We start from the raw sequence: 17,104 nt of genomic DNA, 5'->3' as shown, positions 1-17,104 counted from the left end.
GTCTTGAAAACTACCAGAAAATCTTTAAATTTTATGAAACCAGTATTTCAGACACCAAAGTCCAAAAGCTCGTAAATAAAGAGTGAGAATTATTTGAGAGCCCACTACTAAATGGAAAGTGAGTCATTTCCTAATATTCCCAATTTTCACAGAAAGACTTCTTTCTTGGAGAGCAATTCAAGCAGCTATATTAACAGAAGGGTACTAGTACTTTTAAAGAAATATTGTTTTTATTTACATTATGAAATTTTCAGGGAGATAACGGTCTTAAAAATTGCCTCCTATAACAATCTCCAAGTTCTAAATATACTTTTATATCCAAAGTAGCCTTAAAAATATGTGATTCAGTTAATTTTTTTTATGTAGTAAGATGATACTGAAAACTGAGCACAACAGCTGGTTTCCTGGCTAAAAGAAAGTAAACGTGTAGTCCAGTGGTAAGAGCACGTGCCTCGAAGGTGTGAGGCCCTGGGTTCAATCCTCAAGTACCACATAAAAATAAGTAAATAAATAAATCTAGATATTTGTGGCCATCTACAACTAAGATATATATTAAAAGAAAAAAGTAAATGTAAAAATGTAGTGAATTTAAAGCAAGGCAAAAACAACAAAACAAACTTTTACCCTTCAGATTCTGCTTCCACAAATACTTCATCTCCATCATCACCAGCTGCTGTTTCGTTTGATGTAGATAAAGTGCCCGTGGATGTTGTCACCATTGGAACAGACTGAGAGGCATGCTCTGAAGCATCAGAGGTGATACTCTCAGTAAATACAGTCACTTTAAAAAGAAAAGGAATTAAGATCTTAACTTTGTGGCATATTACATTTTAAGCCAAATATGCTTCCATGTTACCAATAAAACATAAAATCTACTAATCTGTCTTTGATATCTACCTGGGGCTGCTACTTGCAGAGGAGTAGTGGGAACACTTCGACCACCAGGTTCTTCTTCATGAGCTAGGAAGAGGGGTGTTTCATACATTCCTAAACCTGAAGATAATTCTCAGTATTAATGAATGAAAAAACATAAAATTGCCAATATAACAAGTATCTAGGAAAACAAAAACAAGAACTAGCAGAGATGCAAAACTTTGTAAAAGCTCACAAACTAATCATTCCATCTAGCAAAAGCTGAGCTCTCAAAATTTTAAATACTCTATAAACACATCCATTAAACTCCCTAGCACTGAAAGTACCTTTAAACAATTAGCCAAAAAAAGAAAATATCTACTTTGCTAACACATATTTGGAACAGTTAGCAAACAAATTCATTTAGAGGTCAAAAGCACAGAAAATTAAAATATAAATATTTTCAAACTTCTGATACGACTTCGTCAAAAGACAGAATTATGACAATAGATTTATTTGGAAAAACAAGTAATGCAATGGTGACTAATGAAAATGTATATATGTTTTATGAAGGAAATAGTAAAGTATAAAATAGAAAAAAATAAAAAAGTATGTCATGATATGAAACTTTCAGAATAATACTTCTTGACAACCACTGATGTTCTCATGACAAAAATATTAACTATTTCAATTTGGGAATTTTTAATGTTCACTTGATCTAGATTTGATTTAAAAAATTGGTGCTATGACCCAGGCGCAGTGGTACATGCCTGTAATCCCAGTCTGCAGAGGCTGAGGAAGGACAATGGCAAATTCAAAGCTAGCCTCAGCAGTTTAGCAAGTCACCAAGTAACTCAGATCCTGTCTCTAAATAAAACACAAAAAAGGGCTGGGGATGTGTCTCAGTGGTTCAGTGCTCCAGAGTTCAATCCCTGATACCAAAAAAAAAAAAAAAAAATAATAAAAAATTGGTGCCATGTTCTATGTATGTTTTTATAAAAAGAAATAAAAGATTTTAATAACTATATTTTAGAAAAAAAAGCTAATGTTGTATCTATTAGAATACATCTCATTCCTTTTGTCATTTTTGAAAGTTGATTCTTATTTTTATTTAAAAACCATAAGCTCAAATAAATATTGCTTTATAGTGAAATATTTCATGAAAAATATTAACAAATAATTACAGTGAATTTTTTAATATTTGATATATCACTAGTAACAATGTAATTAACTATAAACAAGCCCTCACATGAAGCATTCTGTAAAAGTTTGTACACTTCAGAATAAACTTAAAATATGTCCAGCATTGGAAAACATTAAAAATTCAAGACATCAATAAAAGTACTTAATTTATCATGACAAATAGGTATGTCACATCATGTCATAACCTTAAAGGGTTGATGACTAAAAAGAAATACACAATTTATATCCCCTTTCTATTAGACTTGACAGTTGAGAAGAGACAAATAGATCTTTCATGTGAAAACTATGATGGCAAAGATTTTCCATCATAAAACGAGTGTGAAGTTGACATTGTTATTTCTTTTGAGAGGACCAAAGCCATCTATTAATCTGGATCCAGCAAATGTTATGGTACAAATATGAAAGGCACAAAAGCCACTGACAAATTGCTGGACTCTGATTTCCCACTCAAGCCAAAATGTTCTTAACAGTTTCAAACAAATTAATTTTAATGTGTTCTCAACTATTAACTAGTACGATGTTAGAATCTATTCCTCATTTAAACTGCAAGGTATGAACTATCATCCTCCTTTTTGCTAATGAAACTGAAGGTCAACTAACTGCTCTTAACTAACTGCTAATAAGCAGTGATATTCCAATTTTAAGCTGTTTCTGACTCTCAAAGTCTAAGAAGTCCTAATATACAAAGCCACATAAAAATCTGAACGTATATGAAGCTAATAACACAATTTCATATTGGAAGAGGCCTGCCATGTTAGATGACATCCTTAATAACCAGGTAACAGGTTACAGTATGATTTTTATAAGGACTATAGATTAATCCCTTATGTTGGGTCATTTATTATAAAAGCAGTATTATGTTTTACCTATTCAAAATGCTAGTTCACTTTCCAGAAACACTGTGGGTTGTATGGATTCTAACTGCATTATAAGGTAATCAATTCTCCCAGTGGCTCAGAAGGCTGAGACAGGAGGATTGAAAAGTTCAAAGCCAGCCTCAGCAAATACAAGGCAGTAAGCAACTCAGTGAGATCCTTTTGTCTAAATAAAATACAAAGTAGGATTGAGTATGTGGCTTAGTGGTTGAGTGCCCCTGACTTCAATCCCTGGTACTTCCCTCCTGAAAGTAATCAATTCTAAAATAACATACTTCATGTGATAAACTACTTAGGGTTGTGTTATTTCATATTTTGAACTTTGAAAAAAAAAACATTAATTGAAAAAAATCTAGTCATGCATTTAACTAGGAATATTACATGTACCAAACTGTAAATATGCTGTGATCCTTACAGCAACTTCAACATGGGTGGTAGTATCTGTGTATATTTACTGGTTTAATTAAATTCCTAAATACTTACTACATGTATGACACAGCACTGGAAGCCAGAAGAGATATGAATGTAAAAGCTAGTCCTTATGCTAAAATAAACTGGAATTTTGTTGAAAAGATAATATTTATATGTAAGGCAATATTTAATAAGCAGTAAGTATATAACTTTCTCTGTACATTAGCATAGAGGTTATTTAGGTACCAACTTTTAAAATATTTAAATTTGCTTTATTTATTTAATTTTAAAATACTATACCATAATACCTTAGTACTAAATATAGACAAATCCAGGAAATCTAACGGTTTATGTAGTTGTTTACCTCCTTGAGAAGCAAGTTGGCCAAGATCAGAGTGACTAGAACTTGTCTGTGGCATATCTTCAGGTGGCCCAAACCGGAACCTAGGAACACCAGCTACCTGTGGGGAACTAAATGGACAAAAACTAATTTAAGATGAAATTTAAAGTTACCTGTTAAATTGCAATGGTGGAAACAATATAGGTAAAAGAATGAATGTGATCAAAATGGGAAGAAAAACTGGTTAAAAAAAACATGATAAAGGGTTTCTTACTCATAAAAATACTCTTAAAATATCAGTCACCAGGGCTGGGGCTGTAGCTCAGTGGTGGAGTGCTTGTCTAGCACATGTGAGGCACTGGGTTTGATCCTCAGCACCACATAAAGATAAACAAATAAAATAAAGGCATGCTGTCCATCTACAACTAAAAAAAATTTTATATAAAATAATCAGTCATCAATGAATTTAGTAATAATATAAACAACCTGTGATTTATTAAACTTTCAGCTCTCTTGAATTATGCTCATTTTTTAATCTGTTAGATATCCCCATGTAGATACGTTGAAAGCAACACACACATAGCAAATATAATAAAAAGTCAGAATGAAGTTCTAAGACAAAGTTAATCTCAGCTTTCACCATTTAGTCATAGAAGCATCAAGTCACCTGTCTGGCCTGTTCCAGAATTCACACGATGGCTCCCAGTTTAGAAAAATTGTAGTGTTAGAAGGCTAGAAATCTGCTTTCCCCTTATTCTATCAACACTACTATCCCCTGCCCATAAACTAGGATATAAAAGAGTATTATTTCCTTTGCCCACTCTTTACCCTATCTTTCCTTAGCTAGCCAGCTATTTATGTTTATATCTTTATAATAACTCTTTATTCTCTTTTCTGTTTGAACACTATTGTTTTTGTCAGAGCCTTTTTAATTTCAGGTGGATTTTAAAACTTGTCTCCATATAGTTATCCTCTTATGAAAGAACCCTGAGCTCTCCTGAGCTAATGCCACACATTTCCTGAATAATTGGACCAATCTCTGCTATGAAAAAAGCTCCCAACTTTTACACGTTCATGTGTTGGAGGCTTGGTCCTTAGTGCAGTGATGATGTTGGGGGTGGAATTTTAAGAGGGGAAGCCTAGTGAGAGTCACGGGGGGTGCTGTCCTTATGAAGGCACTTGTTAATTTTCATGAGAGGATTGTTGAACAAACTTGGCCACTCCCCAGCTGCTACTGGCTTTCTCTCTGATCATGTGATCTATCATTATAACAAAGGCTCCTACTACTGGAATGTACCACAAGGTCCTCATCAAAGTTGAGCTGTAAGGCCAGCAACATATAATTGAACTTCTTAAAGTGTGAGCTAAAGAAATCTCTTTTAAGTTACTCAGTCTCAGATATTTTATTATAGTAATAGAAAACACATTAACACAAGGCCTCATTCTACTCCTAACTTTGTCAGATAATCAGACTATACCTCAGTGTCTGACATTAAAAATGTAAAGCTTTTACTTTTATTGCTTTCCATAGTAAGGGAAAGTTAGGTTGGCCATGGACATTCTCTCTGAGAGGACTGCTACTGTTATATATGGTTTTTAGGAAAAAGAGTTCAGGGACTAAAGATTTTCAAAGGTTTAAGAATTTGACATACAGAAGCACGTTTATTTCGGTGAGAACACTGTTCACTGGTTGGTGCTCAGAAGTATGTTAATTGAAGGGAGTCTGACATTCAGAAGAAAGGAGGTGACATGATTGATTGGCTTGCAAAAGTGTGTTAGCTAGGCAAATTGTGGTCAACAGATTAAGCAAGTTTAAAGCTGGTTCTGATTACCATGTTTTACCACATGTACAGAACAGTCATCTTTTCCAAATTTGTAGAAACTTAAATTCTGATCTTTAAAAGTATATTCTGTTATATGACTAATAACTTGAGCCACAATAAACGTGTACTTTCACCTGAAAAGCTTTTTAATCCTTTAAGAGAAGTGGTATAGCACAACAAAGGTTCTAGAGCCAGACTGCCTGGTCTGAAACTGTTAATTCTCAGTTGTCTGACATCTAGCAAATTAGTTAACATCTTTGTGCTTTAGTATCCTACGTGTAAAATAATAAAAATAATAGTGTCTATGCTCAAAGTTATGAGGATTAAACAAATTCATGCATAGAAGTGTTAAATAAATGTTAGCAATTCTAAGACTCAATTTAATGTGGTTCCTTATTATGTCTTCTCAGATTTTTCCTCCCATGACTGTTGGAATAATTAATTTTTCATTTGTATTAATAAAGCCTATTGCTTTTGCCTGCCTAATCTCCTAGATTGTTTAGGTTATTAGTTGTAGCTTGGTTTTCACAATACTACTACCTATCATGATCACTAATTACTAACACCTTCAACAACATCTATACAGCATTTACTATGTGCTAGTTAAGAGTTTAAACACATAAACATAAATGAATTAATTTATTTCCCATAACTTACAAAGGAGAAATCACTGTATTATTATTCCCTACTGAAAAATGAGGCTGCCCACAGCAGACAACCTAAGAACTTCTTATTTCTAGGAAGCAGCAGAGCTAGGTTTTAAACATGGGCATTCTGACCTTCGAGACAATGTTCTTAACCACTGTTATGCAATCTTCAAGTTTAAAATTCTTTTTAGAAGCAACTGTGCATCATTCACCTCTGTATAATTTTCCCCAACACTATATCCTCGATCTTCCTACTCTAGTGCTAATTAGTACACAGTAGAGAACTCAACAAATAATGAAACCAAACAAAACAAATTAACAGGGAAACAGGAAGAATTTAATTAGTAACAAAATATACTTCCTTTTCATTCACTTACTGAATAGCTTCAGCAAATCCATCAGTACGATGTGGTACCACAAGAGTTGGGGTACTTGGAACTGTTCTGTCTTCATCATCAAAAAAGTGCTGCTGCTGCAACAAAAAGAGAAAACAGGAGTATTAACAGGCACAACAGCACATACATGGACTATATATGTTCTTGCTGAACATATCAATCACTTTCATATGATAAGTGAGTACTTACCATTCCACCTATTCCTGGAGTCAACTGAAGCCCACGTCCTACAGACTGCCTTCGGGTCATCTGAATTCTCTATGTTAAAAAGGAATTACACTTGTTTTAAGAAATTAAGCAATAAAACACCAAATAGTAATAGATACAGCTTATTATTATCCTGGCAATAAAATAACTGAAATATTAATATATATGTAATGATCAGGCTATTTTCTCAAGGAAAAAATGCCTCTACTCTGTACTAAAGAAATCAGTGACTTTTTAAATTAAATATTAATGGATAAAAATATTTATTAACCAATACTTAAGTTCAAGATAATTCTAAGTTAATGGATTGAATATATTTTGTAGGACCCACACAAGATCCTATAAAACTCTATTTTCACATAATGAAGTTATTTTCAGCAATGGTATTTTAGTAGAATCTATACTTGACAGTGGTCAACTGTCAAGTTATAGGGTAAAACAAAGGCTGTACATTTCCTGCTGTGTTCGCAAGAGCCTCTAATTAAAAGATATTCAAACCTACTAAATGCTGAATATAAAGGGGTTGTGCACGTCTTCATTAATTTAAAAAGCAGAAATGCATGATCACAAACACATGACAGAAAAAAAATGTGAGGGCAAACAAATTCCTTTTTAAAAAATATGTGCACTTCAGGGGCTGGGGTTGTGGCTCAGTGGTAGCATGCTCGCCTAGCATGCATGAGGCACTGGGTTCGATCCTCAGCACCTCATTAAAAAAAATATAAAGACAATAAAGTCCATCAACAACTAAAAACATATTTAAAAAAATATGTGCACTTCAGAAAAAGAAACCTTCAAAATTAATGGTAGTGAACTACCAAAATCCATTTTTAAAAATTAAAACCCAAGAAAATCTTTTTCAACCAGTGGAGATAGCAACAAAGTTTTGTTATGAATACTATAAATTTCAGTTTATATACTAAGTGTCTTTCTAAGTTTCAATCCATTTATGAAAGTAAACTACTGCCGTGTTTCAAGGTTAGGAAATCAGATTAGTTTCATTAAAAAAAATTATAAAAACATTAAAAATATATTTAATTTCCGAAAAAAATAAATGTCCAATGAAGAGGTAATAAAAGTCAAGACTTTTTGAGGTTCATTTTGCAGAATGACTATTTGCTTTAGTACCTGAACTGGAGGTCCCAACTCTTGAGGTGGAGCATGAATGGTTAGTCGTGGGGGAAGTGGATGTGGTGGGCGTCTTGGTGACTGAGGTGCTCGAGGGGTCTGTCTTTCAGATGCTGAGGAAGGCTGCTGTTCTCTGGAAATCTCCTGGGGAAAAGATGACTCTGCAGCACCTGTATTTCCTTCACCTAAAGGAAAAGTTTATTATGAACTACTAAATTTGCCACAAAATAACTTATACTGTCAATCATAGAAGCATAAACCTTATCATTAGAAATGTTCATCTAATATTTTCCAAAGTACTAAGTGAGGTGGGATGGAAACAAATATGGATGATTCCAGAATCTAATAGAGCCTGTACTTGTGAGTTATAGGGCCATGGACAAATTATTTAACCTTTTTGAGTCTATTTTTTTGCTTAATAGAGTAAATTTAATGTACAAATAAGGTTTCCAAAACTTCAAGTAATGGACACAAACCTATGAGCCCAACACATGCTAGAGTAAACATAAATTTTGTATCCTACTGTTTTTGATAAAATGAGCAAATTAAAGGTCAGACCTCCACATATCTATCAAACAAGGTCAAATAAATTGGGGAAAAGCCTCATATAAATACTTTTCCAATTTGGTTTTCCTAAGTTTCAAATTTCAATCACCTCTCAAAATTCTAGGCCCTTTACAAACATTGTAAAAGCAACAGAATCTGTCTGCCACTATAAAAGTAGGATAAAATATCATAGAATTTAGTAATTTTTAAGTCTTGGGTCTAAAATTGGATCCATGTTCTAACATTTGGAAACTATGTGACCTTAGGTAAGTTACCTCACTTCTCTTTGATTCAGTTTCTTCACTAGTACCTAAGTCTACCAAGATTACTGTAACAATTCAAGACAAATAGAGATGCTAAGAAAAGTACTGACTAATTTTGGGTAATGTGCCAAAACCATCTATTTCCTTAATTTTACCTAGCCTATTAGCCCAATTTTGTTTGATTGGAAAAATGAAAAGAGAAAAGGAAAAGTCTCACACAAATACTCAATGAACATCTATCTTGTGCCTTGATTGGGAAAAATGGCTACGAACACTGGCCCTCAAATGACTTAACTCTTAGTTATAATACCTGAAGAAGAAAACAAAATTTCCCTTGATATCTCTCCAACTATGTGATGAAATAAGAATATTTAATCCACAAAATGTTTAACAGGAATACTATTAATTTGTTATATAGCTTAATGCTTCTTGGTTTATTTTTCTCTTAAACAATTAACAGTTGAAAAGGTTGGGCTGGGGATGTGGCTCAAGCGGTAGCGCGCTCGCCTGGCATGCGTGCGGCCCGGGTTCGATCCTCAGCACCACATACCAACAAAATGTTGTGTTCGCCGAGAACTAAAAAATAAATATTAAAAATTCTCTCTCTCTCTCTCCTCTCTCACTCTCTCTTTAAAAAAAAAAGAAAAGGTTGATTGCTCTTGTTTTACATTAATAGAAACATGCATAAATTTTGCCCTTTTAAATATCTAGATGTATATAGAAACCCAGATACAATGTTTTCCCATTAGTCTAAACATACAAGGTTTTACTGCATCACTATTACTGATTTTGGTGCAGTATTATTATCTGTAAAACCAGAAATATTACACCAGATGATCACTAATACTTTAAACCACATTTTAAAACAATTATACTAAAAATATTCTGTAATCTTTTAATGTGAAAAGTTTTCAGGACTCCTAGGACTTATCCTTTGAAAGATTTAACAAAAGCTATGCGATTCTGATTAAAAAATCTTTTTTTTCATTCCAAGAAACTATTTTTAATAAATAAATAATAAAGGTGAATTTATAACTAAAAAATAAAAAATATTTTTTGTTGCAAGACATTACAAACCTCCAATATCAACAATAATCCACATGCAGCTTGATTAGACTGACCTCTTCTGGTGGTAAACTGTTGTTATAAGTTCTTGATTAATTTTTTCTAGTTAATTGAGGTAGCAGTAGCAAATGGCATTAATAATAAATTAGATTTCAAAATAATCTCACCACTGTTTTGGGAGTCAGCAGCTCTCTGATTACTTTCACCTGCACCCATACTTTCTTCTGTTTCTGTACCTGGATCAGTCCCATCGCCACCCTAAGAACAAAATGTGATGACATAAACAAAAATAAATCAAATAAATACCTTAAAAGGAAAACCAAATAATTAACCAAAACAAACAACAGCAAAAACAAACAAACTGACCAAACAAAACTGAAAAGTATAAAAAGTTTTAGTGTTCTGATAATATGGGCCTTTCTATATCATAAGAAAAAGGCAAGTTTCTAAGCAAGTTCTTGAAGAAAATGGTCAAAACTCTAACCAGTTACCTCAGCATCATCAGCTTCATATCCGTCATTACCATCTGCACTACCAGTTCCTTCATTACTGTCTTCACCTTCATCTCCCATCCCTGTGTCATCTTCGTCATCATCATCATCTTCTTCATCTTCTTCATAATCCTAATAGATAAATCCACAAGTATAAATAAGATATAGGATATGGCCCACATACTCTGCACATCTTTACCACATTTAAATTGAAATGACTCCTCATTGGTTGGGATTCAGGAGTTGTCCTGTGTGATAAGTCCAGCAAACCAACAGCAGAACTGTAATGCTGTATGGAATCAGTACAATGCCAATCAATTCTGAATGAGATTGTGCAAAGATGATAGGCCAGAAAGTGTCAAGTGATTCAATTTAATTCTATCTAATTTTAAACAGAATTGAAGAAAAATAAAATTAGTCCAGGAATTTTAAAATTTTTGTATGCATATCCAAAACTACACATATAATGTTACTATTACATATGTAATTATTATTTTAAAAAGGTGTAGAAAAAACCCCATATTGCTTTATGAATGAAAGAATCTCAAATAAGCAGCTGTCATTATAAGATTAAATCCCCAAACAAAACACCAAATTTCACTTAAAATATACTTCAATAATGGTGATACCTCAATTACTTCTGAAACAAATTACAGGGCTCCAAGGAGGTAAATGGGGATGGGTTTATTTCTTCTTTTTATTTCCAGAAATCATAGTGCTTATGAAATAAAATTCATTCAGCCACTTACAAGTAAGCTTGAGAAAAAATTCTAAATAGCTCAGAAATCATTAAAAGACAAAATTTAAAAAATTAAAGATTTTCCATCGCTGGTTCTATGATTGTTTTCATTATAAAATGTTAATATCTGAAATAATCAGGGTAAAATAAAAATAATATAATAACCTACTGAAACTGACTGAGCAATCAAAACTTGCCCAAGGATTTGAACAATTTCATCTAAGTTTTGAAAATACTGCATAATTTCAAAACCACATTTACCTCATGTTCTCCATCATTTTCATCATCATCATCTTCTTCATCATCACTGTCAATTACAATGACATCATCTCCTTTGCCTTGGCCATCCTGGGATGAAGTTGTTGTTTGCTGATCTGATTGAAGCGGTCCGAGATCTATTTGTAGAGACTGGGAAGTTTCTTCACTGTCTTCCATAGGTGTATAATCTCCCTGGGTGACTCCCTTTAAAAATGAAGAAATAAAAAATCAAATACATCTAACAGTATCAGTGAGATAAAAGTTGAAGTAAAAACTAAAGAATACTTATAAATTAGTAGGATTTTATTGTTAAAAAAATGGTTTAAAAGCAGAAATTGAAATATATGGTAAACATCTTATTTCTTTACTGTCTTCTTAGAAAATATATTATAAATCTTATTGAGCAATAATTTATAAGAGAAAAAAATAAACAGAGATGTGTGCATATTCAAAACTACATGTGTAATATTATTGATCAGTGCTGCCTAACAGAAATCTGTGAGCCAGTAATTTTAGATTTTTTATTAGACACTTGAAAAGATAAGGAAAGTAAAATCAATTTTAAGAATAACTTTATGAACATATACAGAATACCATTTCAACATGTAACCAATGTACAAATTAACAAATATTTTATACTTTAAAATTATTACTAAGTTTCCAAAATCCAATGTATATCTTACATTTATCTCAGTTTGGACTAGTTATATTTCTTCCAAGTGCTCAATAACCAATGTGGTTAGTTGACAGTGCACTTACTGGCCAAACTTGGAAAAAATGGGCCTGTAACATTCTGTTAAAAAAGCATTTTCCCCAAACTAGAAATAGTCTAAACACACAATGAATAAAGCATGCAATTTTTATTCTTTTTGTTTTGGGATATCGGGGATTGAACTCAGGGGCATTTGACCACTGAGACATATTCCCAGCCCTATTTTGTACTTTATTTAGAGACAGGTCTCACTGAATTGCTTAGTGCCTCACCATTGCTGAGGCTGGCTATGAACTTGCGATCCTCCTGCCTCAGCTCCTGAACTGCTAGGATTAGAGGGGTGAGTCACTATGCTCAGCTTTATTGTTTTTTTACAAAGAAACGTCTTCCCTTCCCTAAAGTCCAATTAAACCTAAACCTTCAAACCACAACAAAGAGACAGTCAGGGCATCCCCTAACCTGAAAATACGAATGCTCTGAAATCTGAAATGTTTGAGTATTGTTATAATACTAAGTGGGCAAAAAAACAACAGGAAAAAATAATTATACACAGTGTCTACAGATTTTTGTACCCTTCAATGTCAGTAAGGAGAAGACTACCACAACTCAAGGCTCTAGCTTTTAAAAGAGCAGGTTAATTCTTAAATTTCCATCTGAAAATTAGGAGGACAGTAATAGTACCAGTGGTTGGATGGGATTCTTCTGAATACTGGGCAAGTAAGTACACTTAAAATGCTAAATATATTGCCCAGTACATAAAGTGCTCAGCCAATGTTAGCATCTGTGTGATAATTCTTTTTAAGAAGTAGTCTCATTCTACAAATGAGGCAATATGACATTATGAGCAGTGGCATAAGAAAGTGACTCAAAGGGATGCTCAACAGGTAAAGACTTTATGCAAATATTCCAAAATGTAAACAAACAAACAAACAAAAAACCAAAACCTCCCCCGCCAAACCTCCCAAATCTGAAACACTGCTGGTTCTAAGCAATTAGGATAAAGGGACACTCAACCTGCATCATATATTAAAATAATTATTTGCTCAATTTATTTTCACAATTCTACTCTGTTATCTACTGAAATCAACTTAATCTGTCTTTTTTGTCTTAGGTACTCAGTAAAATCTATTTCATTTTTCATATAAACCAGCAATAATGTCTTTTTGATCTAAGGCATTTCATAAAAATTACATATACCATAATGGAAAATAAGTAAGTCATGGTGAAATTAAAAATATGCCTTAAGTGACAAATTTATTTAAGGAAAATTAATAGTTAATGGGAAGCTAAAGGGTACTTTTTTGAGTCACAGGACAATTTTAACCATCTTAAGAAAAAATACTTTTCATACAAGATTTTAGCATAATTTAATGAAGTCTGAAAATAAAGTAGAAATCCACATGCTAATTCCAAGTTGTTTTTGTTTTTATGTTCTTTAGATGTGTATCAAAAGATATCATTTATAGTACCATATATTCATCTAAAGGTTTAGTTTTGTTTTTAGAGCAAAAAAGAAAAAACCTGGTAAAATTAACTTTTAAAATCAATGTATCTCAGAAACGAAAAACTTTGCAATCTATATTTACTTATGATTAGCTTAAGACAGTTCCTTTCTTTTACACAGATAAGAATGTTATAATACAAGATCTCAAGTTTATCCAGAGACAAAATATTGTTTCAAGTTTAAGAGGACATCTGAATACTACACAGACTGGGTTCAAACCCCAGCTCCAATGCTGTGTGAACTTGGGTCCATTACTTATCTAGGCATTAGTTTCTTCACTAAGGGTTGTGATGAGAAGTAAATTAATTAATAAATGTAATGAATGTGAGTTAATAAATATAAATTTCTTATAACAACATTTGAATATAGTAATGAATTAAGTATTACTCTGTTAAGTATTAATAGTTAACTATTAATGATATTATTATATCTGAAATCTTATCTTCAAGGGCAGAGGGATGGAAGGAAAGTAATAATATGTGAGTATGTGGCAGGTACTATTTTAGGTACTTTACCATCCTTAAAATGTTATAATTTTCTGACAAGTAAAACCAAAGAGTTTGTGACATGCTTACAGTCAGTTTCTAAATGATGGAGCTTGGAATGCAACCTAGTCCTTTGTAACTTCAGAATCTATGCTCTTTCTGCTAGTAAGGCTGCTGTGCAAAAGCCCCCAATGAGAGTCCAAAAAAAATGAAGAAGTGTAAAATGCATTTCTTTTCATGGATTATTTTAATACTGCAAGGAAAACAATAGAGGACCTAATGGGGCATTATAGACTAATTTAGGACTCAACCAATACTCTTGTCCTTCCAAATAATTAAAATTGAAAATAACTTTTATTTCTAATAACTCATCACTTGGAAAAAATCTTTGCTACATATGAACAAAAACATTCTTTAGTGGAAGTTGAGAACATGGAGCACAGGAGTAAATAAAGCAGAAACTGCATCAGTTTATTCCAGTAATATTTCACAAATATAAAAACAAGTTTAAAAGTCCAAATAATGTTTTATTTTATCAAAGCTAATTTCATTCATTAAAAACAATTTATTACTTCATGTAGGTTGTTACTTACTTCTCCAATGGAATCTTGAGAATCCTGATTGTATACTTGAGTCTCTACCTCTCCATCAGTACTTTCTTCTGCCATAACTTCTTCCTAAATCATGATACAATTTATTAATGCCTATCAGAACACTAGATGAAGGGGTACCTGTTCTAGCAGTTCTTTCAATAAAACAAAATCCAAATCTACAATTTTATGAAGCTATATACCCAGAAATATTTGCTTTTATTTGTATAATATAATCAATCATACTGTTCTTCAAGATATGATTTATGAACATTTATTAATGCATAGAAGTAAAATTTAGTCTTAATGCTTGCTATAAAATCGAATTCATTACACTTTAGCTTTGACAATATAATTGATTAGTTTTAGAAAAAAGATGGCAAATGAGTTTAAAATGTCCATGAGACTATAAACTTCCCTTGTTCTTCAAATAAAAAAACAACTTTGACATGAAATCCAACTTATGGTTTTTTGTTTTTTATTGAACTGAAAACAAATTCAATTAAAAAAATGAAGAGAATATAAAACACTATTGTTAACAGCAATAATATGTGGGCTGTCAATGAAAGCTTTGTAGCGAATTCAACAACAAATTTCCAGATAATATAGTTTGACCCCAAAAGGTTAATTTGCCTTTGGCTATCAACAAACAGTCTCTATTAACTTTACTGGGTAAAAGTAAAAATAAATAGAAAGAACTTCACACACCTCAGTACCTACAGGTGTAACACTCTTCAGCTTCTTTGGAAGAGGCATTTCCACTGCATCATCAGAGGCAGGGTCTGATGCTTCCACAGTGCTATCCTCCTCCTCCTCACGGCTACGCTTTGGCAAAGAGGAACTGGGGGTGGCTGAAACTTTGAAATTAGATAATTTAAATATTATATCAGAGCATAATAATAATCCCATTTAGAAAAAGATAATTAGCCAATATGGTCACTTAATTAAAAGAAATAGTCTTAGATCAATTCCCATCAACATAATTTGTTCTTGCTAATCACTGAAAAAAATAAAGGCGGCTTATCTTTGATTTAATGGTTTTATACTAACCTTCATTTAATAAAGCCAGCCAAATTTTACAGTATAATGACTCACTGTGATTATACTGACAAATAACTGCTATTTACAAATTTACATAGGACCTTCTATAAATCTCAAGACTCCTTAAATGAAAACAGTGTGTGTATAAATAGGGCTATGGTCTTTTAGTCCTCAGGATCTGCATTAAGATACATACAGAGTTTCCCCTCTAAAAAAATGTCCAAAAATAACTGAAAGGGAAGAAAGATTTTTTACTTCATGATGAAAAACAACTAACCACTCAGTAAACATGAAATAAAATGTTAGGCATATACTCATTCATCCTATTACCTAGTAGAAAGCAAGTAAGAATATTCAAGATATTGATTATATCTAAAGAAATAAAAAATATATAGGTCTACTCTAACTTCATAAAAAATTAATCTTACCAGTGCCAAATACTGCTGTAGAAGTAGAAGGTCGCTCAACTGGTGAACTCTGAACCACTTCTACTAAGTTTGGGGATAACTCCTGATTTGCAGGCTCAATCTGAGGATGATTTTGTTGAGTGGGCTGCACAAAAGCCGTAGCCTGTGTTTGTTGCTGAACAGTTAAAATGGGTTGAGAGAGAGAAGGCTGGACATTAGGACTAGTAGAACGAACAGATCCACTTGTGCTTCCAAAAACTGGAACATGTTCCACTGGACCTTCTGACTGCATTGCTGAAAAATAATCACAATATTTAATGTAAATCTTCTACTCTTACCAAAGCTGGGCTTATTTTTTTTCTCTTTTGTGATATGTCATATTGTGCAGTTCTTGCGTACATACCTCTAACCACTTAATACCCCAAAATGCTATGGGTAAAAGTTATTATGTGTTTTTATATTGCCTACGTGACTGAGCTGGTAGTATGCAAAAATTTGTTGACTAAATAAATATCTGAAAGGGTTCTTGCATCTACTGTTCCATTTAAATTATGACCAAAAAAATTAATAAGATCAAGTCAAATTGTAAATTTTCATTAAGCATCATTTTTGAATTGACATCATAACACAAACATTATTTTTTAGGGCTGGGAGAATATCTCATTGGTATAAAGTGCTTGCTGAGCATGCATAAAAGCAATGGGCTCAATCCTCAGCACTGCAACCCCCCTACACCAAAAACCAAAGCAACCCAAGTTTAACTGGTAATCTATCCAATAATCACTTTGTTGAAAGTAGCCAAAATATTCTGTGAGCTCATAGCATTTACATACAAAACTTGAAAAATTTACTAAATTCTAAATTTGTACAGGTAAGAATTTAAGAAAATAAGTTTTACTGAATATCTATTCTGGAATTAGATAAAGGGATTAAACAATAAGAAACAAGAATTGCTTTTGAGGAGTTCCATCTAGTAAAGTAAAAAGGCATCAACAAACTCAAACAAAATACAAAGTTTGATTGCCATGGGAACAAGTGGAGAAAGCAATGAGAAGCTCAGATAATTTCAGTGAAAAAGTGATGGTCGTGTTGAACCAATAATTTACTATGGTTTTTCAAAGT

The 17,104-nt window shown here is 32.6% G+C and overlaps 1 protein-coding gene across 1 annotated transcript in view; it reads right to left on the bottom strand.

Moving 5' to 3' along the window:
* TPR (translocated promoter region, nuclear basket protein) overlaps nt 1-17,104 on the bottom strand; it is a 66,168-nt gene that overhangs the window by 4,557 nt on the left and 44,507 nt on the right. Inside the window, exons 38-49 of the mRNA XM_081297856.1 lie at nt 16,004-16,276; nt 15,243-15,391; nt 14,538-14,621; nt 11,247-11,447; nt 10,247-10,378; nt 9,923-10,013; nt 7,882-8,066; nt 6,736-6,804; nt 6,529-6,623; nt 3,706-3,812; nt 898-993; nt 625-781 (exon numbers count right to left, since the gene is read on the bottom strand). Coding sequence (XP_081153982.1) covers nt 625-781; nt 898-993; nt 3,706-3,812; nt 6,529-6,623; nt 6,736-6,804; nt 7,882-8,066; nt 9,923-10,013; nt 10,247-10,378; nt 11,247-11,447; nt 14,538-14,621; nt 15,243-15,391; nt 16,004-16,276 — 1,639 coding nt within the window. The remainder of the gene's footprint in view (nt 1-624; nt 782-897; nt 994-3,705; nt 3,813-6,528; nt 6,624-6,735; nt 6,805-7,881; nt 8,067-9,922; nt 10,014-10,246; nt 10,379-11,246; nt 11,448-14,537; nt 14,622-15,242; nt 15,392-16,003; nt 16,277-17,104) is intronic.

Source organism: Spermophilus citellus (assembly GCF_964194105.1).
Source record: "Spermophilus citellus genome assembly, chromosome: 6".
NCBI classification, from domain to species: domain Eukaryota; kingdom Metazoa; phylum Chordata; class Mammalia; order Rodentia; family Sciuridae; genus Spermophilus; species Spermophilus citellus.
The sequence above is the reverse complement of the archived record's forward strand: the minus strand, read 5'-3'. Positions and strand labels throughout refer to the sequence as shown.